The following is a 23,867-nucleotide window of genomic DNA, read 5'->3' on the forward strand; positions in this document are numbered from 1 at the left end:
AGAGGTTTAAGGTAATATGTTATACTGTACAGATCTGGTGTCTTGAGGAATATGAGAGGGTGAAGAATTTGAAGGGTAGGCAGTCAAGATCTATAATCCAGGAGCATTAATATATAGTTTGAAAATTTATGGATTAGCCACCATTGGGGCAACATGATGTTCAGTTGTCTCACTACTGAGGATTTTAGTTTTTCGATTCTCTGGTGATGTCGCATAAGCTTCTACAACAACATACTCATGCGAATACAATTGCACAAATGGAAAAGGAGAAACTTCAGTTGTGGAATCAGCTCCATCCTCACTGTGATTAGATATCGCTTGGATTACACCACGTGTTCCATTAATATACGCTTCATAAGGGCAAGCCTCATTATGATCACAAAACGGAATTTTACCTTTGATTGATTCTTGTGATTGTTGCATGATGATGGGGAATTTGGTGCCATTTGAAGGGGTGGTGTTGATCGAAATCCCAGTTAAAGTTTCTTCATTCCCAAGAACCACCTTGTCGACGAACTTACGACCAATGGTTCTCGCTGCAACCGAAAGTACCTTGTCGACGAATTTATCTCTATCTCTTTGTGTGCACGTATGCGTGCAACGTGCGTGTGGCGTAGCTATATGTGTGTGTGTGTGTGAAATATCACTTATTTCAACAGTAATTATCGTTAAGTTATTATATTTAATATTATTTTATAAAGTAACTCATTACTACAATGATGTACACTCATTACTACAATGATGTACAATTTTTATGGTCAGTCATATATACACATTGTCAAATTCACTCAATTATAATGGCCAAGCATGTGTCCAAGACCAACTTTGTTTCCTGCATCTCATTAATTATTACGTACATACTATTTTCCTTGTCATGTGAACCTGCTGATCAAAATTCAACACATCCCATAGGGTATACGCAAGGTTTTAAAATTGCGGTTGTGGTCGCGTTGCGATTTTCGCGATAACGAATATTACGGTTGCTGAGATATGTGTTGCGGTGTGAATGGATCACAATTTTTCACAAATTATGTTAAAAATTTCATAATTTAAGTGAAAAAATTATATTATTTATAACTTATATTATACATCACAAAAATAACTTATAAACTATACAATAACTCATACTTTAAAAAAAAAACTCATATTATGTATTTCAAAATTTCATAAGATGTTAAAAAGTAGACAAAATAATTAGAAAATGATAAATATGAATAAATTACATAATTACACATTCGATTAATACCAGGTCACCTAATTATGGGTAAATCTATTAATGATTCGACCAACACCGTAAGAAAAAAAAACATATCAATTAACCAAACAACGTAGTTCACATGATTTCCTCAACCAACCAGATTAAATCACACGGATCATGGCCATAAATTTTGGGAGATAAGAAAATAAAAATATAAAAAAATAACAACCCAAGACCCACTTTACCAAATCAAAGTCTCTCTCCCCTCTCAACAAGTCAATAACCATCGTAAATATTTTCAGCAGCAGAGTAGGTCGGCCTCTTTCTTTCCTCTCCTTCTCTCCCAAAGAAATAAAAAAAAGCCACAGATCCCATGGCCAAACAACATATCTGAAGAGATTTAAGGGTGGGTTATGGTTACTTTACCTCACCACCTCACCTCAAGGACGAAGATGGTGAAGAAGAGAAGATTGAAGAGCGTCATGGGCGGTGGTTCTGCGCTTGTCGGAGCACGACGATGGTCTCGTCTAACGGTCTTAGAAAGCTAGAGGAAGATAGGAACTCAAGAAGATAGAGGTCTCAGAGCCGGAGGAAGTTAGGAACACGTTATTGGTTATGAAAACAAGAGTTTTGGGCAAAACATATTGTTACAGTAAAATTGTTGTTACAAGGCTTCTGTTGCGAATGATACACTGTTACGTCGGGGACGATACATGTGATTTCGATTAGCTCCAAGAAACCGTTTCGTATCGGTAACGATAGTCGCCAATACCCTTACATCTCTGGCGATATTTGAATATCGTTCCGATATTTAGAACCTTGGGTATATGGGCTTATTGCCGACCACACCATCATATTCTCCCACCTCCCACTATCTCACAATACTGCAACAAGTAATGGCTAGCAATGCTTCCTTGATATGGAGCTACACTACAATCTTCAATGGCTTAATGGCTTTGTTGCTATGCTGAGTAATCAAGAAAGAGACCAACTAAGCAAGATGGAAGGTGTTGTGTCTGTTTTTCCAAGAAAACCTATGCACACACAAAAAACAAAATCTTGGGACTTCATTGGGCTTACTCGGTACCTTAAAAGAAGTGACTTTGAGAATGACATTGTGATTGGAGTCATTAACACTAATATCTAGCCAGAATCACAATCATTTAGTGATAAAAATGATCAACCTGTTCCCATGAAGTGGAACAACGTACACTGCAATCGAGAGGGGATCTTGTCTTCTCCTTATGGGTTTGGTTCGTTGTTGGGAGAAATTAGGTTTTTAAGGGAGAGGGGATGGGAATTAGTCTTTGTGTGTGGTCATGTGTGAGTGTGTTTTATGGATTTGTATTCGTTTTCCATTTTTTGAGTGAGTATGATATGAGGATAAAGATGAAGGAGATGAAGTCGCTTGTAAGATGAAAAAGAGGACAAAAATGGTTTTGATTTCTAAGCTTTTAATTTTATGGGTTTTGGGTTTAATGATAGAGAAAATGATGAAGATGATGGAAGAAGAAGATGGAGATGATGAATTTTCTTATTATTATTTTTTTAATTATTTTTTTGGTTTAATACATATTTGTCCTAAAAAACTTAATTTTTTTGACGGAAAACTGTCTGGGAACTAAAACTTTCGATGGAAGGTAGCGTCGGGAAGGAAAAATACAATTTTTAAAGTTTAAGGACCCTGATCGCACATATAGATAAAGTGACGATCAAAAATGCTATTAAGCAAAAAAAAATACTAAACCTTTTAGCCTTGTCATGACTAATGGCATACCTCAAACCTTTTAGCATTTCTCTTTTTTTGATTACGTTAATGAAAGTTGTTTCTAACCATATATAAAAATAAAGCATTTAATATTATTAATTAATTTTATCTCTTAATTGATTTTGACATTGATTTCTTTATAACTATTAAGTTTAAACAGTTATTTATTTAAATTATTCATATATTTATAGCTGTATAGTTTAATATGAATCATTTTATATTAAAATTTTAAAACCTTCTTTAGGTTAAAGTTGTAAAAGTCAAACTAAGGCCCCGTTTGGAAGAGCTTATTTGAGTTTATCTGATAGCATAAGTTCTTATGTCAGTGTTTGGGAGAGCTTATGCAAACAACTTACAGCCTACCATAAGCTGTTTTGAACTTATTTTTATAAGCTATTCAGGATAACTTATGAAAAAGAGCTTATGCTTATATATAGCTTATTTTCAATTTATTTCAATACATATTTTTAAAATAGCTTATGAATATGCGCTTATGTCATAAGCGTCATAAATGCTTAATTAAGCTGTGTTTCCAAACGGGGCCTAAAGCTATAATCAAAATAGCATCTTCCTTCATGACAAAAAAAGTCATAGTATTAATTTGGGGATTTGTTTTTGTTAATTAAATTAGAGTTTTTTTTTACAGTAATTGGTTTTATTTTTGTTAATTATATTAAATTTTTTGATGTGTTATTTAATTTTTTTAAAATCCACCTAATCATCATTAACATAGTTAGCAGGTCAAATCATCACTCGCCAGAGTACCGGGCTCCGATGGGGACTTGCTCCATACGTTTTACCTAATGGATGATCTTTTGCAAAATGTTTTACGGTGATGGACCTAGTTCAAACGGCAAGACAAACACAAGGACCGATTTGAGAATCAAGCCTTAAATTAATATAATGTTTAATATTATTAATTAATTAATTTATCATAATTGTTGATTTCAACATTAAATTCTTTATAATATTTTGTATATTATATTGAATGTAGCATTTAAAACTTGTCAAAATAAAAAAATCTCTTGTAACAAAAAAATCAAAGTGTTTAATTGTAAAAAAGATGTGTATATATTCGCACCGGAGTGGGTAGTCATTGTGTAGCATTCACTCTCTTTATTTGGAGAACCATTGCAATGGCCAAGCATATGTCTAATAGTAGTTTTGTTTCCTATGTCTCATACATTCTTACATGCATATTTTCCTTGTCATGTGAAGCTGTTGATGAAAAATCAAAGCTTCATATTGTGTATATGGGATCACTTCCGAAAACACCATCATATTCTCCAACCACTCACCATCTCAGCATGCTGCAACAAGTATTTGATGACACAAATTCAACAAATTCCCTAATTCATAGTTACAAGAGAAGCTTCAATGGTTTTTCTGCCATGTTAACTGACCAACAAAAGAGCAAGCTAAGTCAGATGAAAGGTGTTATCTCAGTTTTCCCAAGCAAGACTTTTCAAACACTTACAACAAAATCATGAGACTTCATAGGATTTCCTCAATCAGCCAAAATAAATCAAACTTCTGAGAGTGATGTTGTTATTGGAATTATAGATACTGGTATCTGGCCAGAGTCAGAGAGTTTCAATGATAATGGCTACGGTCCCATTCCCCAAAAGTGGTAAGGTACTTGTGCAGGTGGCATGAACTTCACGTGCAACAAGAAGATTGTTGGAGCCCGGTATTATATCGGAGCATCTGCTAGAAATTATGACGGGCATGGAATCCATACAGCATCAATAGCAGTAGGGAACCAAGTTAAAAACGTGAGCTTTTATGGACTCGCGCAGGGAACTGCAAGAGGAGGGGTGCCATTAGCCCATTAGCTAGAATTGCAGTGCATATAAAGCATGTAATGATGTGTGCCCTAGTGCTAGTGTCTTGGCTGCTTTTGATGATGCCATAGCAGATGGTGTGGACATCATTTCCATTTCAATAGGGCTTGATGCAGCATCAGATTTCTGTTAGATCAAGGTTTGATCAGTGGTTGCATCTCTATGTTTTGATGATTACAATTAAGGTTTGTGATGATGAACAATTGTGGTACCCTAACGTTTGTCTTTTTAAGTTGTGACAAACAGGTTCTGAATCTGACCCAAGCCTATTCGTTCAGAAGAAGAAGAACCAAGGGTTACTAAAAAGAGAGCTCATTATCCTACCATGTTCGTTCTGAACAGTGGCAAATACTTCAGAAGTTCTGAAGATGGAAGCTCTCAAGAAGATCTGAAGAACTCAAGTCAGAAGTTCTGAAGACCAGATGTTCCAGTGGAACGGTCCAGAAGCAGAAGACTCAAGTTCTGAAGACTTGCAAGAAGTTGGTTCTGAAGACCCAAGCTATTCTAGCTCTGACGATCAGAAGTTCTGAGGAACTTGTTCAGAAGCAGAAGTTGCATGGTCAGAAGACTCCAAGCTTCAATCTGACGATGATCAGAAGCTTCACCTACATTCATCTGAAGCTCCTTGATCTCAAGTCAACCGGTGAGAGGACAGGTCGCTATCACAGTACAACATCGTACAAGTCTCAGTCTGTCCGCTACCTACCTTGTACAGCCTAGCAGTCTGATATTACAGAATTGCCACTCCAACGGATAAAACCCTAGCAACGGCTACATCACAAGTCTTGGAGTATATAAAGGCTGAAGAAAGAAGAAAGAAGCTAAGAAACTTTGCTGAAAATATTCAACACATACAAACCATTCTCTTAGCATTATTTCTTCACTGTTCTTAAACTTCTGAGTTTACTATTCGCTTGTTAGAAGCACTTATTGTAAACCCGAAACCTTTTACACATTTTGTAAAGTTCATCAAGAGACCAAGGTTGGTCGGATCTTGAGAGGACTGAATCAAGGCTGATTCAGTATTTAGCTAGTCTTAAGAGGATCGGTAGATCAGCTTCTTAAGAGGATACTAGTGAGAAAATCAGTGTACTGTTAGTCACTTAGCAGGTTGCAAAGTGCAGTTGTAACACTCATTGATTTTAGTGGATTGCCTTCATCAGAAGAAGGAAGAAATCACCTTCACAGGTGGACTGGATTAGCTTGAGCTTTTATCTCAAGTGAACCAGGATAAAATACTCGTGTGCTTTACCGTCTATTATTCAGCACTTAGTTTTTATCCTTGAGTTTTAAAAAAGCCAAAAAGTATACCCGAGATACAAAAACTCTATTCAAACCCCCCCTTTCTAGTGTTTTTCGCACCTTCAATTTCGACGAAGATTCTAGTGCAATTGGTTCATTTCATGCTATGGTAAAAGGGATTCTTACAGTGCAAGCTGCAGGTAACAAAGGTCCTTTTCCATCAACAATTATAAGCATATCACCATGGATACTAACCGTTGCATCAAGTACTATAGATTGACAATTTTTTTCAAAAATAGTTCTTGGGGATGGGAGGGTCCTATCCGGGAAATCAATAAACACTTTCACATCAAATGGAACAAAATTTCCCCTTACTTCCTTTTATGGTAACTCAAGGGAGTCTAAGAATGGAAGTATAGCATTATGTAGTTATGATGAAGGTATAGCTTATGTGAAAGGGGTTGTTGGTGTAATCAAAGAGGATATCACTGGAGGTTTTATACCCAATGTTACTATTATACCCTCTATTGCTCTGCATTCCCATGACTATGCTCTTGTCCAATCCTACAAAAATTCATCAAAAGATCCAACACTTGAAATACGCATCATAACGTTTTTAAAATCTTATTTTGATAATAACAATTTTATAGTAGAAGTTTCATTGAAAATTTAACTACTGTTGAAAGATTTTTTTACCACTCTACGTTGAATCTCTCAAGAATCAATTGTAGTATAGTAAAGGGTTTTGTCGTATCCACAGGGAGGTGTAATACTTATGCCGTTCAATAGCTAACGGACTTAAATGATGGTTTACAAATATATTGGGTGTTTGTTTAAAAACATAAAAACATAAATAAAGAAGATAAAAGAGTTGGATTCACCAAGGTAGATAGTTTTGCTGAGATTAGAGTTTCGTTGTCTGACCTCTATGTATTCTATTGATTCACATACAAATATAGTTCTATGAAATTGATTCCTCCCACCATTTCTTATCTTACTACCCAGTCCCCCGGCGTAGAAGATTATCAACTCAGCTATATTAACCCTCAATCCCTTGATCGATTAACAATAGTGAGTAGCATTAAGCATGGATGTTTGAATGGACTAATGATCTAACCCTATCCCTAGACCTTAGAATCATTAGATGATTTTACCTATTTCAGGTTTAAATAGCTAGTTCCCACCATCCTATTAAACCTAAATTCATGTTCTAGGTGATCAATCCAAAACAAGCATAAAGCACAAGGTAAAATCATTGAATCATGGCAAAGATACATATGATTAACTCTAGTTCAGACTCAAGAACGTTTGAGTTCCCTACACAAGTTTGAATCAATCAAAATACCCAAGGGGATCAACCTAAGATATAGCATGAAGCAAAAGAGAAAACCATTGATTCTTTAACATAGAAACATCAAATTTGCATGAAAGGAAATCAAATAGATTACATGAGCATCAAAACAACTAGTTCTAATCCCAACAAATGAGAAATTAGCTATCCATTTCCATGGATAGCTTTACAATCATAAAAGAGAAGAAGAACGATGAAAAACCGAATCCGTGACGGTTCCCCGGCGATGAAACCGGCTCCAAAGCCTTCTCTCTAGCCTCCTAGACCTTCCTTGATGATCTCCTTCAAGTTCTCTCTGTTTGGGTTCTGTTCTAAGTCTCCAAAATCGAGTTTTTTTTTGAAACTGAAGAAAAATCCTTTTATAATGATTTCTGCATCTGTGCAGAGTGTTGGGCGCCCCTTTATGGGCGCTGGGCGCCCAGTTACTTCAAGGTTGGGTTTCTGGAACCGCCATAGGCGCTGGGCGGCCACTGACAAGCGCTGGGCACCTTGATGATCCAAAAATTCTTCAAGTCTCATGAAAATATACATTTTTCCTTGAGAACTTAGACCCTACATCAAAATTTGAGAATATAATCAATCATAAAACACATTTGAGCTTAATTCTCAATCAAATAACAAATTCCAATCAAGATGAGGAGAACTAATAAGGATTTCTCATGAATCACTTAAGATAAGTGCCTAAAATGAATTCAAATATACGTAAAAATGGCACTTATCAACTCCCCCCAACTTAGCACTTTGTTTGTCCTCAAACAAAAGGTAAAGACTTTAATCAAACAAGCATGACTAAAACTTTTTCAAAGCTCAATTTGCAAGATTTCACAAAGATTGAATCAATGATTCAAAAGAGAAACATGATGCCCACAAGAGAATGCATAACATTAATACAACTACTTATTCAACCTAGAACTCAATAGACATACAATCAATTACTCTTGATCAGGGAATCACTCAATCAAGCCAAGATATAGCATGTAAATCAGGCAAGGTCTGTGTTTCACTCATATGCATCACTGAATCACAGAAGTCAAGATTGTTACCTGTCTCTTCAATCATCAAAGTCACATGTGCAATCAAGGATCACTAAGGACTTTTAAAGGTTGTAACGAGGCTAGGCTTCAAAGAGTTTGGTTTTTCAAGATATGCAAAGAAACTCAACAAGGAAAGAGATCAATCACACTTCACTTCACTCCTCTCAACTTGCTTCAAACCAACTCTCATTCACCATTTTCAATTCAACTCAACCCTTTGTTTTTCATCAATCTCTTCTTTATTCTCTTTTTGTTCTTTTTTTTTTCTTTCTCTTTTTGCATTTTTTTTCTTTGGAAGCATGCACATATTTGACAATATTTACAAAGAGATTGGATTCAAATCACATAAAAACTTTAGCACAAAAGCCTTCTCCCCCCAACTTGCAAACAACCCACACTAAGAATGCTCTCTTTGCTTATTAAGCTTAGGAAAGTCATTGTTTTTCTTTTAGGCTTAAGGGTCATAATCATGAACAAAACACAAATCTTCAAATTTCAGGCTCAAAGGGGTAACAAATGGATTTTAATTGGCATAGGTAGGCTATTTGGCTAAGTAGCTATATATACAGAACAAAACATGCCTTGATCCTTTCCTAGAAATTCCATGCAACCAATGTTTGTAAGAGACTCAAACAAAGTTAACCATATAATTCAGTGATGTTCTCTCAACTCACAGTGTATAGGAACACTCCCTCACAGGCTAAAAAGTTTCAAATAACCCTGATTTTCAAGTAATTTTCATGTTATGCTTCAAGAATTCCAAGTAAATCATGCAATCATATCAAGTCATGGTATCAATGAGTGCAAGCACAATTTCAATCATGGAATCATTCATTTCCGTACCATATATCAAGCAATTCTTACAATAGTCATGCAAGTATTGAAACAGTCAGAGAATCATGGAAATCCGAGACACAAGTGCTATATATAAAACTATACTATTAAAAAGACACTAAAAACAAAGTGAAAAGGACTCCCTCATGATGTGAATGCTTTGAACCCAAGCTCTCTACTTATATCATTGATCTCTCTCTCCCTCCATGAGAATTGGACTGTCCTCAGGCCAAATTGTATGATTCTTTTGTTAATCTGCCTTACAGTCACTGGAAAAACATATTAGAGTTCAAGGGATAAATGAGAAAATAAAAGCATTGAAACAATTCCAACCCTAGTCCATATGAAAATAGACTTAAAGAGCTTTCCATAGAGTGGTCATTTGCTCAAATCCGATAAGAATTGAAGAAGTTATGCTCGTTTGAAGAAAAGAGTGTAGTGTTGTCATTGAGATATCGCTGAGCACTCTCTGAGATGCGCTGAGCGACCTGCAGCAGTGTTTTAGGCCGCTGGACGGCTTCTGAGGCCCGCTGGGCGGCCTATACCAGTAAAAAAAACAGCAACTCTCAACATTTACCACCAAATCCTATTCTAAGCAAAATTATCACCTTTTGTTCTTCATCAAAACCATCTAAGTGATCATTAAAACCTGTAGCAATGGATTCCAAACATCTTTTTCATTCAAATCTCCAAAATCTAAGAATCAAATTGGCACATGTATCCAAAACTCAAATTCTCTTTAATCACAAGTGAACATACCAAAATGTGAGATTTAAACTTTTCAAGCAAACCAATTGATGTATTCACACTCATTTGTCATTTGAAACATGTTCAGACCTTGTGATTCAACATCCATGCCCAATTTATCAAAAATTCACACTTCTAGGCTTCAAGGGCAAGTTTTCATGCTTTTCACAACTCAAAATGTCATATTTTGATGTGATCATTTCTAGAACATGCAATTCACTCCAAACACATACAAAGGCCCTCAGAAACTTGTGCATAACTTAAGATTAGAAATTGAAGCATATTTAGCACATAAGTCATTTCAAGTTCAAATATGGTCAAATTTCATTAGTTCACAACTCAATACTGAAGGTATAAAAAACGGTAGTAAGGGGGGGTTTGAATAACGTTTTCAAGATAAAGCTTCCACCTTAAAGATTTTGACAAATCTTTCGAGAACTTAAGTGCTAAAGATAAGAGATAGAAAAGCACACAAGGATTTTATCCTGGTTCACTTGATAAATCACTCAAGCTACTCCAGTCCACCCGTTAAGGTGATTTCTTCCTTCTTAGAATGAAGGCAATCCACTAATCAGGTAAGAGTTACAACTGCACTTGAAACCTACAAGTGACTAACAATTACACTGACTTAGCTCACACTAAGATTCACTCTCTTAGTCTTCTCTAGGATCCGATCAACCTTGATATCCTAAAGGAACTAAACAAACTGTTTATCAAAGAATTGTTTACAAGAGATTTGCTTCTAAAAAGCTAATAGTAAACACAATGAATTTCAGATGAAAGAAAGCTTAGAAGAATTTGAATTTGTCTTGCGCGTATGTGAATGCTTCTAGACTCTTCTTTCAGTCTTCAGCCTCTTTTTATACTCCAAGGATTAGGGTTGAATGTTGCATGGGAAATGCTACCGTTGGAGGGCAATTCTGGAAAATCCAGCTTCTGCTGTGTCTGAGACTGTTAGGTAGGTCGTCAGGAAGGTACAGTTGCTTTTGTACTTGGATAGCGACTTGACCTTAAAACCTAGGAGACTTCTGATCAGGGGAATGCTTCATGTTGGAACTTGTGAAGCCGGTTGATCAGAGTCAGAGGGAAAGCCCAGATCCTCTGACCATTGTATCTTCTGATTCTGAACTCAGAGGGAAGTACATGGTCTTCAGAGTATCTAGCTTCTGAACATCAGAGTTTTCACTATTCAGCTTCTGGATCTTCAGAGTCTTCTACACCATCAGAACATCTGAACCTTCAGTGTTTCTTGGTTATCAGACTTTCTGGATTTTCAGAACTTCTAGTGACTGAGTCCATATCAGAGTTTGTATAACTTCAGAACTTCTGAAGCTTTTCCAATGTTCATACTGAACATGGTGAATGCGAAAGCGTTGCTTGGGGCATTCTTTAAGTACAGTGCTTCTGATTTGTGTGAGATTGAGTAGAGGTCAGAGCCTGTAAATAGCACACTCAGAAAAACACGTTAGAGTACCATAATTGTTCATATCAAAAGGTTAACTTGTAATCATCAAAACATAGAGTTGTACTACTAGATCAAAACTTGATCTTACAATCTCCCCCTTTTTGATGATGACAAAACTAAGATTTTTGATGAACAATTCTTAAACAATAAACTGAATTCACTCAGAGTTTAGGGATATAGAATGAAACTTATCCTGATGTGAATAGTTTAGTTTGCCCAATCTGAATTCAAGTCACTGCTTGATTCTGAGCTTAGCTCCCCCTGAATCTAATACTTGATGAAAACGTTAGTAAAGTCTAGATTCTGAGCTAAAAAATATAAGAGTTCAGAGTGAAAATTTTATGACATAGATAAATAAGAATGATCAGAGCGCATAAGTTATCAGAGTCAAACTAATATCACTTCAGAAGAAGTGAAATGTATTCCTTGTATTTGCCCAGTGACACATCTATGGTCATAAAGGTGGAACTCTTAAATTCTCCAAAAGAAAAATAAATCCCACTAACACATCTTACACATCAAAAACTGGATGTACTCCCCCTTTTTGTCATAAGCAAAAAGTGTAGGGTGTGAAAAACTTAGCTTGAAGTACAAGGTACTCCCCCTTAGAGAAGGTCTAAGTTTTAAGAAAATTAAAACGATGCAAGAATCAGAGTTAGGCGAATTAAAGAGAAGAGTTAATGCACAAAAAGAACGTTTACCACCGGCCAAGGGAGTAAAGACAAGGGTCAGTTACCAAGAACTTAACCTCGAGAAACTGTAGGAGCATTAACTTTCAGAGAGAAAGTGAAGCCTATATAAAGCAATGGAGAAGGGGGTAAGCTTCACAACTCGAGCAATATCATAACAGAGAAAAATGGCATCAAACATGATCGCATTAGAAGAGCTGAGAAAGAGAGCCTTTAAGGAGGACTTGTTCCTTAACATTAGGCATCCAGAGGGTACAACAACCATCTCAGAGCTAACACGGACACTGCTGGAGGAGGACCTGCGTCCAGAGTTGAAGAAAGACTTGAGGGAATTTCTTGCCTTCGTGGAGGAAGTGCAAGAACTCAGCCAGCTTGAACTAAAGCTGCTGGAAGAGAAAGAAATTATAGAAAAAAAGCTCAAGACTTCAGAAGAAATTCTGGAGAGGGATGAGCAGATTGTCAATCTTAACAACATCCAGTATTCACTGGATCGTCTGGAGAGGGAGAGGTCAGAGCAGCGCCAGGAGTGCAGAAGAATGAGGAGGGATCCTCCATTCTAAGATTTTTAGGGAAAAGAAGAACGTGTATGATGTAAATGCAGTTTATTATGAATAAAGAAAATTTTGCAAACATAATGTCAGATATATATATATATGTATGATGTGCACAAATAAATAACGGAAAGACAAGACAAAATAATAAAAAAAAACGTAAAGAGAGTAAGACTAGGGTAAGAAGAAAAACGAAGAGATCCTAAGACTAGGGTTTAGCAGATCGACGCAGAAGTTCCATCATCATCTCCTTCATGTCTATGAGCATAGACTCATGAGTATCAAGTCTTTGTTCCATGATGTCGAGTCTGGACGAGCTTGACTGAGTAGAGCTGGAAGGAACATTCTGAGCAGCTTGAGGAGCTGGAATGGAAGCAGAAGCAGCAGGAGTAAACACTACTGGTGCAAGTGCTTGGCATCTAAGAGCTTCAGCCTCAGCTTCAAGTCGTTCTGCCTCTAATCTGGCTTGTTCAGCTTGAGCTGCTGCTTGACGTGCAGCTTCTTCTGCTTGTTCTTTCTTTCTTTTGGCTTCTTCAATAGCTTCAAGTAGCTTATGTCTTTGTTCTTGTTCATGAAGAGCCACCCTTCTAGCAAACCTTTGTTTTGCAGCCTCGATCCTCTGACTTCCCTCTGCATTCAGGAGCTGCATCATAACTGGAACTTGAGCCACTAGCCAAGTGCTCAGACTGTTCCACTCTTCAGCCACATATTCAGCATTCTCGCTTAGGTCAGTCTGACCTTGCACATTGCGTAGCTTCAATGAAGCTTCGTGATGGAAAATATTGATGCACTCAGAGAGAGATGTGGGTCGGAGGTGAGTGTAAGGAATTATAGAGAGGTTGGTTTCAGGAGAGGCTGGGTGATTGCTGCTGTGAGCTTCAGAGGCACCTTGAGGAGAGCCAATGTTAAAGGAATGAACATGAGGTTCAGAGGCTCCAAGGTGTGGTTCAGAAGTTTCAACCCGAGGATGGGGTGATCTAACCGAGGAGTGGTTAGACACAGATTGTTATGGTTCGGGGTCTGGTTGAACTGGCTCTTGTTGGTCAGGGGCAGGTTGAGCTTGTTGAGCCAAAGGGTCTGCCTCATGTAAAGGATTGGCCAAGATAGGTTCATCTGGGTCTACTAGACGTTCAGGTCTAGGGTCAGGATATCTCCTAGGGCTTGGACAAGTGAGATAATACTCTTCTAAGGTAGACACCTTTTCTTTTCTGACCTCCATGAATTTTCTAATGGATTCAGAGTTGTTGGAGGGAGAAGAGTCAGCAACATTAGTTGGGAAAGATACAGGTGTATAGGCTGTGGAAGAATCTGTATCTGTGGTTCTGGGAGCCAGACTTTCTGATGCTCTTGGGACAGAGTGATCAGAGGTTCTGGGTCCAGGTTCTGTTTGGTTGGGCTCTGGTTGTTCAGGGATGATGGGTTCAGGATTTAATGGGTTATACTGGATGGTGATGGGTGAGGTTGGTTTATCAGGCCTAGATGGTTGGTTCTGGAGCAAATTCCAGAGAGGTGCTTCAGTTGGAGAAGGTTGAAAAAATGAAGACCTTGGGGAATGTGGTGGAGAGGTGGTTTGTGCAGCTGGTTGGGACTCAGGAATGGGAGTGAGTGGATTTGAAGAGTGTTTGAGCATGGCTGAGATGGGGAGTGCATCAAATAAATTCAAATCATCAACAGAAGCAACTGCAGACTTACTTGATTGTTCTGATGATCTTGTCACTCTGGCAGGAGTTTCAATCCTTCTGATCACTTCAGCAGCTGGTTCCACCCGAGTAGGCTTCACCACAATTCTGACCTGCTTCTTCTTCTTCTTGGGAGAAGGAGGACCATCCTCATTATCACCATCCTCACCATCATCTGGCTTGCTGGTTTCATCATGTTTTCTCTTGGATTGACCAGCCTTCTTCCCTTTGGTCAGAGGGACATCTGATTCCTCAGAGGATTCTTCTAGGATCATCTTCCTCTGAACCTTCTTCTTGAGAGGAGAATCAAGCTCTGGTGCAGGAGGCAGCATTCTGTAGAATTCATCAACATCAATCTCAAAGCCTTGATTCCTCAAATCCTCAACAAAGCACCTGATTGCTTCAGGGTTGTCTGCCTGGGTCCACACAGGAAAGTCATTCAGAGGGACTCTTCTTTTTCTGATTTCAGAAGATGTGTCTTCATGGGTAGGAGCAATCTTCTTCTTGACCAGACCCATTTTCTTCAGAGAGTTTGCAGTGAAGACATCACTGACAATGGTGATCAAATCCTCTACGCATCCAGCATTGACCAGATCTTGAATAAGGCCACTCTCAATGAAGAGATCAGACAGCAATCTCCCAAAAGGGATATACTTGATTGCGGACTTGATGGAAGCAGTAGTCCTTGACTTCCTGATACATTCCTTCAGGTAAGAGAACAAGAAGAAAGGGAGGCAGAGTTTCCTTTTGTCTTGGATGAAGACTAGCATTGCCTTCTGGCAGAAATTGATGTAATCTGGGGAACTGCTCTTTGGCCTCTGGTTGATGCAGTTCAGCAGAATTTTGTGCCAGATTCTGAGCTTGGGATGAAGATCCATCACTTTGTAATTAGTCTTGCCCGGTTTGTAATTGGTGTACAGGGCCTTGTTGGTCTCATTCTTCGTTTTGGGTTTCAGCTTCGATTCAGTGAATTGGAAACGATACCCACGAGCAGTTTCTGCACCCAGCAGATTCACGAAAGACTTCTCTGTAATTATGATCTTCCTTCCAAGAATATGAGATACCACCTGAGTATCATCGCAGTCGGCATGCTTCCAGAATTCCTTGATCAGTTTGTCATACACCGGTCCTCGAAGCCTGTTGAAATAATTTTCCCAACCTTGAGCTTGGACTTCAGGACGAAGATCATACCCATTTGTAGCAAGATTGTCAAGGTCGAATCTCCATTCTGCCAGTACTTGAAGTTCCTCAGGAGCATATACGCAGTGAACGGCACAGCCCCGTTCTGCAATCGGAATAATCTGCTCTTGAGCTTGATCTTGAACAGGAGCTTCAGGACCCAATTGGCCTGTAGCTTGACCCACTACCATATGAGGGAACTGGGTTGCATCTGCAGTATCTCTTCTGGTTTGTCTCACCATTTTGGAGCGGTTGAAGGTTTTGGGTAGAAGATGAAGGTTGAAAGATGAAGAGAGAGCGAGAGAGAGAGATCGAGGGTAAACGGTTTTGAAAATACAAGAGAGAGAGAGTAAAAACCGAAAGTGAAGGAGATCGTGTGTGTATAGTGGGTTTTGACAAATAACCGTTGTTGATTCAAAAAGCAATTTAAAATCAACGGTTGAAAATTAAAGATAGATAGTAACAGTAAATACACATATCACACACAGGAGAGAAGCACATCTACACGCATCATGACAGACTGTCACACGGGCACAAGGAACTATGCATCAGAGATACTGACACACGTGTTACTGTCTCAGCTTCAGAGTCAGTACCAATGGGTACACACACTCTGATTGAGTTACCTTCTGGACTAGACATCTTCTGATCAAGAAGTATCATAGTCAGAGGTTCTGATCCATCTTCACTCTGGACAAAAGTCCATGTTCAGATTTTTCAGAATAAAATTAAATCTATCCTCTGCTAAGGGCTTTGTAAAGATATCTGCCCATTGATGGTCAGTATCAACAAACTTCAGAAGAAGTACGCCCTTCTGTACATAATCTCTAATAAAGTGATACTTTACCTCAATATGCTTTGCCCTTGAATGTAGGATAGGATTCTTACTCAATGAGATTGCAGCAGTATTATCACAATAGATTGGGATATTGCTCTCAAGGATCTGGTAATCCTCCAGCTGATGTTTCATCCAGAGCATCTGAGTGCTGCAAATTGCTGCTGAGATATATTCTGCCTCTGCAGTGAATAGTGCAATGGTTGATTGTCTCTTGCTTGCCCATGAGACTAAATTGCTTCCCAGAAATTGACAATTTTCAGAAGTGCTTTTTCTCTCTGTTCTATCTCCAGCATAATCAGCATCACAATAACCTGAAAGCTTATACTCTGATGTTTTCTTATACATCAAGCCAAGGTTAGTGGTACCTTTCAGATACCTTAGGATCCTCTTAACAGCAGTTAAGTGGGTTTCCCTTGGATCTGATTGGAAACGAGCACATAGATGAACACTAAACAATATGTCTGGCCTAGATGCAGTTAAGTATAGAAGTGAACCTATCATGCCACGATAGAGCTTCTGACATACTTTACCACTTTCATCTTCTTTCTCCAGAATGCATGTAGGATGCATTGGAGTCTTGGCCACTGTAGATTCCAGCATATTGAACTTCTTCAGAAGTTCTTTAGTGTACTTGCTCTGATGGATATATGTTCCTTCTGGTGTTTGATCAACTTGTATTCCCAGAAAGTACTTTAGTTCTCCCATCATACTCATCTCAAATTCAGCCTGCATCATCTCAGAAAATTCTTTGCATAGAGATTGATTAGCAGAACCAAATATAATATCATCAACATAAATTTGCACAATTAAGATATCATCTTTGTAAGTTTTGCACAATTGAAGGTATGAAAAACGGTAGAAAGGGGGGGGGTTTGAATAACGTTTTCAAGATAAAGCTTCCACCTTAAAGATTTTGACAAATCTTTCGAGAACTTAAGTGCTAAAGATAAGAGATAGAAAAGCACACAAGGATTTTATCCTGGTTCACTTGATAAATCACTCAAGCTACTCCAGTCCACCCGTTAAGGTGATTTCTTCCTTCTTAGAATGAAGGCAATCCACTAATCAGGTAAGAGTTACAACTGCACTTGAAACCTACAAGTGACTAACAATTACACTGACTTAGCTCACACTAAGATTCACTCTATTAGTCTTCTCTAGGATCCGATCAACCTTGATCTCCTAAAGGAACTGAACAAACTGTTTATCAAAGAATTGTTTACAAGAGATTTGCTTCTAAAAAGCTAATAGTAAACACAATGAATTTCAGATGAAAGAAAGCTTAGAAGAATTTGAATTTGTCTTGCGCGTATGTGAATGCTTCTAGACTCTTCTTTCAGTCTTCAGCCTCTTTTTATACTCCAAGGATTAGGGTTGAACGTTGCATGGGAAATGCTACCGTTGGAGGGCAATTCTGGAAAATCCAGCTTCTGCTGTGTCTGAGACTGTTAGGTAGGTCGTCAGGAAGGTACAGTTGCTTTTGTACTTGGATAGCGACTTGACCTTAAAACCTAGGAGACTTCTGATCAGGGGAATGCTTCATGTTGGAACTTGTGAAGCCGGTTGATCAGAGTCAGAGGGAAAGCCCAGATCCTCTGACCATTGTATCTTCTGATTCTGAACTCAGAGGGAAGTACATGGTCTTCAGAGTATCTAGCTTCTGAACATCAGAGTTTTCACTATTCAGCTTCTGGATCTTCAGAGTCTTCTACACCATCAGAACATCTGAACCTTCAGTGTTTCTTGGTTATCAGACTTTCTGGATTTTCAGAACTTCTAGTGACTGAGTCCATATCAGAGTTTGTATAACTTCAGAACTTCTGAAGCTTTTCCAATGTTCATACTGAACATGGTGAATGCGAAAGCGTTGCTTGGGGCACTCTTTAAGTACAGTGCTTCTAATTTGTGTGAGATTGAGTAGAGGTCAGAGCCTGTAAATAGCACACTCAGAAAAACACGTTAGAGTACCATAATTGTTCATATCAAAAGGTTAACTTGTAATCATCAAAACATAGAGTTGTACTACTAGATCAAAACTTGATCTTACAAATACCTCATATTTTGAAATTCTTACATTTCCTTCATGCTAGGCCTCAAAATCATGTATTAACATCATTTAAAACTTGTTCAAGACCTTAGAGTTCAAATCACCACTCATGATCAAGAAAAGCACTAATTTAAGCATTCACACATAAAGTGACCTCAAAACTCACCAAGTTCCTAATGAAACTATCCTAACACATAGATATCAACTTCCTAATGCATAATAGAGCTTGTTCAAAAGATTGAAATGCAATTTTGCACTGTTTATGCAGAAAATGACAAGGAGGGACTAGCTTTTCAACTGAAACTCACAACCTCATGCCCTGAATTTTGCAAAACATTCAAACCATACACACCAACCATCCATATGCATGCTAAATCTAAATTTGGACTTGTTACAACTCTTAATTGCAGATTTTGAAAAGAAATTTCACATGATCCAAATTTCAATCAGTTTTCATGCATTTTCACAAGTCAATCCCTCAAATTCCAAATTCATCACTTTCATTGCTTCCAAAACCTTTAAACACACTCAATATATCTATCAAAACTTGTGAAGCACCTTAAAGCACAAATTTAATCTAAGCTTCACAAAATCACTACCCTAGTTCTAAAAATACATGAAAACACATAAATATAACAAAAGCAATAAAAACACTGGGTTGCCTCCCAGGAAGCGCTCGTTTAACATCATTGGCTTGACGCAAACACAATCATGGTGACCACAAACAAGGGTTATAATATAACCCCTTCCTCTTCTTAGGCCGTTTGACTTGGATTTCATCTAATTTCCTATAAAAAGCTTTCCAAGCCAGCAAAAGTTCTTTATTTTTCTTCATTTTCTCAACCCAAACCAATTCACCTACACTCAACTCACATGCCAAGCTATTTACATGCATATGAATGAATGCGAATTTACAATTCTTTGAAGAATCGGATTCAGCCAGCTCATCAAACCTATCACCAAATACAACGTCTATATGCTCAACATTAAGAATTTCATCATTGTGTTGGTGATGTGATATACTATCAAATTCTTCAAAGCTTACCTCATCCTCTTCATGTTTTACCTGTGGAGAGCTTAAAGGAATCGGTAAGTGGTGAAGGGTTGGATCTGTTTCTTCTTTTTTTTGGTTTTTCTTCTTCTTCATCACTTTCTTTCACTTGTGCTTCAACCATTGCTCTTCCATGTTCATATACCATATTAGCTAGCTTTCCCAATTGATTCTCCAAGTTCTTGATGGAAGTCTCATTATTCCTTTGACGAATCATTGTCAATTGCATGAATTGCACCCAGGTATCCTCAAGCTTAGAAATCCTATCCTCTTCAGGAGCATAGTATGTCTGAGATGATTGAAACATTTTAAGAAGGTAGTGATTCAGAAGCTTCTCGTTGTTTCTCCTCTTGAACTAGCTAACTAACACAAGAGATTAGTAACAACAAGGAAAGACAAACTGAAAACAAGAACTATACATTATATTCACAATCATTCGAGAATGAAAACTATTGCAATGCAATTAGTATTGGCACACCTCCCCGGCAACGGCGCCAATTTGTTGAAAGATTTTTTTTACCACTCTACGTTGAATCTCTCAAGACTCAATTGTAGTATAGTAAAGGGTTTTGTCGTATCCACAGGGAGGTGTAATACTTATGCCGTTCAATAGCTAACAGACTTAAATGATGGTTTACAAATATATTGGGTGTTTGTTTAAAAACATAAAAACATAAATAAAGAAGATAAAAGAGTTGGATTCACCAAGGTAGATAGTTTTGCTGAGATTAGAGTTTCGTTGTCTAACCTCTATGTATTCTATTGATTCACATACAAATATAGTTCTATGAAATTGATTCCTCCCACCATTTCTTATCTTACTACCCAGTCCCCCGGCGTAGAAGATTATCAACTCAGCTATATTAACCCTCAATCCCTTGATCGATTAACAATAGTGAGTAGCATTAAGCATGGATGTTTGAATGGACTAATGATCTAACCCTATCCCTAGACCTTAGAATCATTAGATGATTTTACCTATTTCAGGTTTAAATAGCTAGTTCCCACCATCCTATTAAACCTAAATTCATGTTCTAGGTGATCAATCCAAAACAAGCATAAAGCACAAGGTAAAATCATTGAATCATGGCAAAGATACATATGATTAACTCTAGTTCAGACTCAAGAACGTTTGAGTTCCCTACACAAGTTTGAATCAATCAAAATACCCAAGGGGATCAACCTAAGATATAGCATGAAGCAAAAGAGAAAACCATTGATTCTTTAACATAGAAACATCAAATTTGCATGAAAGGAAATCAAATAGATTACATGAGCATCAAAACAACTAGTTCTAATCCCAACAAATGAGAAATTAGCTATCCATTTCCATGGATAGCTTTACAATCATAAAAGAGAAGAAGAACGATGAAAAACCGAATCCGTGACGGTTCCCCGACGATGAAACCGGCTCCAAAGCCTTCTCTCTAGCCTCCTAGACCTTCCTTGATGATCTCCTTCAAGTTCTCTCTGTTTGGGTTCTGTTCTAAGTCTCCAAAATCGAGTTTTTTTTGAAACTGAAGAAAAATCCTTTTATAATGATTTCTGCATCTGTGCAGAGTGTTGGGCGCCCCTTTATGGGCGCTGGGCGCCCAGTTACTTCAAGGTTGGGTTTCTGGAACCGCCATAGGCGCTGGGCGGCCACTGACAAGCGCTGGGCACCTTGATGATCCAAAAATTCTTCAAGTCTCATGAAAATATACATTTTTCCTTGAGAACTTAGACCCTACATCAAAATTTGAGAATATAATCAACCATAAAACACATTTGAGCTTAATTCTCAATCAAATAACAAATTCTAATCAAGATGAGGAGAACTAATAAGGATTTCTCATGAATCACTTAAGATAAGTGCCTAAAATGAATTCAAATATACGTAAAAATGGCACTTATCAACTACTGATAAAGTTCTCAATTTCAGGAGAAACTTGGTTATATGTCACACGCTTCAACGTTCTATCAATTCTTAAAAGGATATTTTCCTCAGAAAATAACTCTGCTTCTATAGTACCCTAGTTTGAATACTCTGACCGTTCAATGCCACGTCATCAGTCAGACATATCAAGAAATATTTTGAGCGCCAAAGTTTTAGTTTGATTTCAACCGGCTGTCCTACATTCAAATCCAATGACAATCATTTGAGTTTCATTCAAACTGAATCACATGAAGACAAGTTTGCTTTAGCAAAAGGCACGCTGACCAACGAGGAAAAGTTCAAGCTGTCAACATCAAATTGCCAAATTGTCTCTTGTCTGAAAAGTAGCCCAAAGTCTATCATCACCTACTAGCTGACAAACATCACCTTTTGAGCTAAATGATAGACTTGCTTCAGAAGTAACATTTAATGAAGCTACCAACCAAGCCTTTTGAATCAATGGCCCGATATCATTTCTCAACGGCTATCTCAACGGTTGGATTTTGTCTCTCAACGGCTACAACAGTGGCAAGCAAGTATTTAAGACATTCTTGAAGATCTGAAGATACAAGAACTAATTCTGAGAATACAAGCATTCAAGCATTCATTTTCAAAACTTCTCTACAACATTCAAAGCTCAAGCAGATATTCCCAAGTGTCAAACACAAGCCATTAAATTCTGCTCAGTGAAAGAGAAAACCTCGTACCTTAAAAGAGTCATATCTCTTTATTCTCTTTACACTCCTGTAGTAACTCTTAAGTGATCCAATAGTCAGATCTGAACCCAAACACTTGGAGTTTCAGTGCTATAAAGTCTCTACCCTTGCTCTTGAAAGAAGAGAATCTTCGTAGAATGATTTAAATCTTTGTAAAATTTTGGAGAAGTCCGGTACAGTACTTATAGGAGGAGTCCTGCAGAATACTTGGAGAAGTCTGTGATAATACTTGGAGAAGTCCTGTCTAATACTTGTATTGGAGAAGTCCTTGATACTTGCTAGTGAAAATCTTGGTGGTGGCCAAGTACTGGACGTAGCCCAATTGTTTGGGGTGAACCAGTATAAATCTCTGTGTGCTGATCGTTCTGTTCTATTTACTGTTTTACTTCCGCTGCACTAAACAGTTTGTGAAAAGTCACACTTAAACGTTTTTACCAAAGAACTAATATTCTTTTCATAAAACAAAGTTTTAAAAAGTAATTTTCAAGAACACAATTCAAACCCCCCTTCTTGTGTTACTTATTTGCAACTCAACTGCTCCCTATGTAGCTGAGCTTTCTTCACGTGGGCCAATTGAAGATATTCTTGAAATTATGAAACCAGATGTTAGTGCCCCCGGAGTAGGAATCTTGGGTGCTTATTCTCCAATTGGTTCACCGTCAAGTAATCATGATGATACAAGATCTGTCAAAGCTGGAATAGCTGCATATGTGAAAGCCTTGCACCTTGATTGGTCACCAGCTGCCATCAAATCAGCTATTATGACTTCAGCACGACCCATGAATGGATCTAATTTGAAGGAACAAATTGGTGAATATGCTTATGGATCAGGGCAAGTTAATCCTGAGCAAGCTGCTTATCCTGGTCTTATTTATGACATTGGTCAAGATGATTATATACCCCAGGGCCTCCAAAAAGAAGGGGCCCCAAAAAAAAATTATCATTAAACTTTCCCCTAAAATAAAATTTAGTTATAATAATTAATGTTCAAGATGTTATTAATGACTTGAGTTGGTCTAGTGGTTACTAACTGTGTATGTTACTTTTATGTTGCGGGTTCGAATCCCACCTTTTGGCTTTTGACATGTTATTTGTTAATTATTTTGAATTGAAAGAATTCAAAAATTAAAGCAAAAGGTCGCGTTGCTTGGATTCGAACACGCGACCCCTGACGGGTTGCAAGAGGCCAGTTGCCAAATAAACCAACATAATGGTTCTGATGAAATTTCGAACGTTAAAATTATTAGGGGTCTATTTTTATTATTTGCCCAGGGCCTCCAAAATATCGGGACCGGCCCTGATTATATACAAATGTTATGCAATTTGGGTGTTAATAATGAAACAATCAAGAGCATATTTGGTGAAAGTAGTTATTGCTATGGAGCTTCTGATAGATCCTTGGTAAAACATCTCAACTATCCAGCACTTGCAGTTAAAGTTCGACCTAAGGCACCTTTCAGTGTCGGGCTTAATAGAACAGTCACAAATGTTGGATTAGCAAACTCAATTTACAAGGCAACGATCTTACCAAATCCTCAAATTAACATCATTGTGGCCCCAGAGGTTCTAATTTTCACATCATTGAACGAGAAGCAGAGTTTTGTTGTAACTATCACTGGTGGGCAATTACAAAATGGAATTGTGATAGCCTCATCATTGACTTGGTTAGATGGCACCCACAGCGTGCAGAGTCCAATTATTCTAAATGTTTCAAGTTAA

The 23,867-nt window shown here is 37.8% G+C and overlaps 1 protein-coding gene across 1 annotated transcript; it reads left to right on the top strand.

Annotated features, from left to right (window-relative positions):
* Positions 1-22,741: 22,741 nt before the first annotated feature.
* Positions 22,742-23,867, top strand: LOC130725444 (subtilisin-like protease SBT4.3). Its single transcript, XM_057576671.1, has 2 exons — positions 22,742-22,984; positions 23,499-23,867. The coding sequence occupies exons 1-2, from the start codon at positions 22,742-22,744 to the stop codon at positions 23,865-23,867; spliced, it is 612 nt and encodes a 203-aa protein (XP_057432654.1).

The sequence above is a fragment of the Lotus japonicus genome, chromosome 6, assembly GCF_012489685.1.
Source record: "Lotus japonicus ecotype B-129 chromosome 6, LjGifu_v1.2".
Taxonomy (NCBI): Eukaryota; Viridiplantae; Streptophyta; class Magnoliopsida; order Fabales; family Fabaceae; genus Lotus; species Lotus japonicus.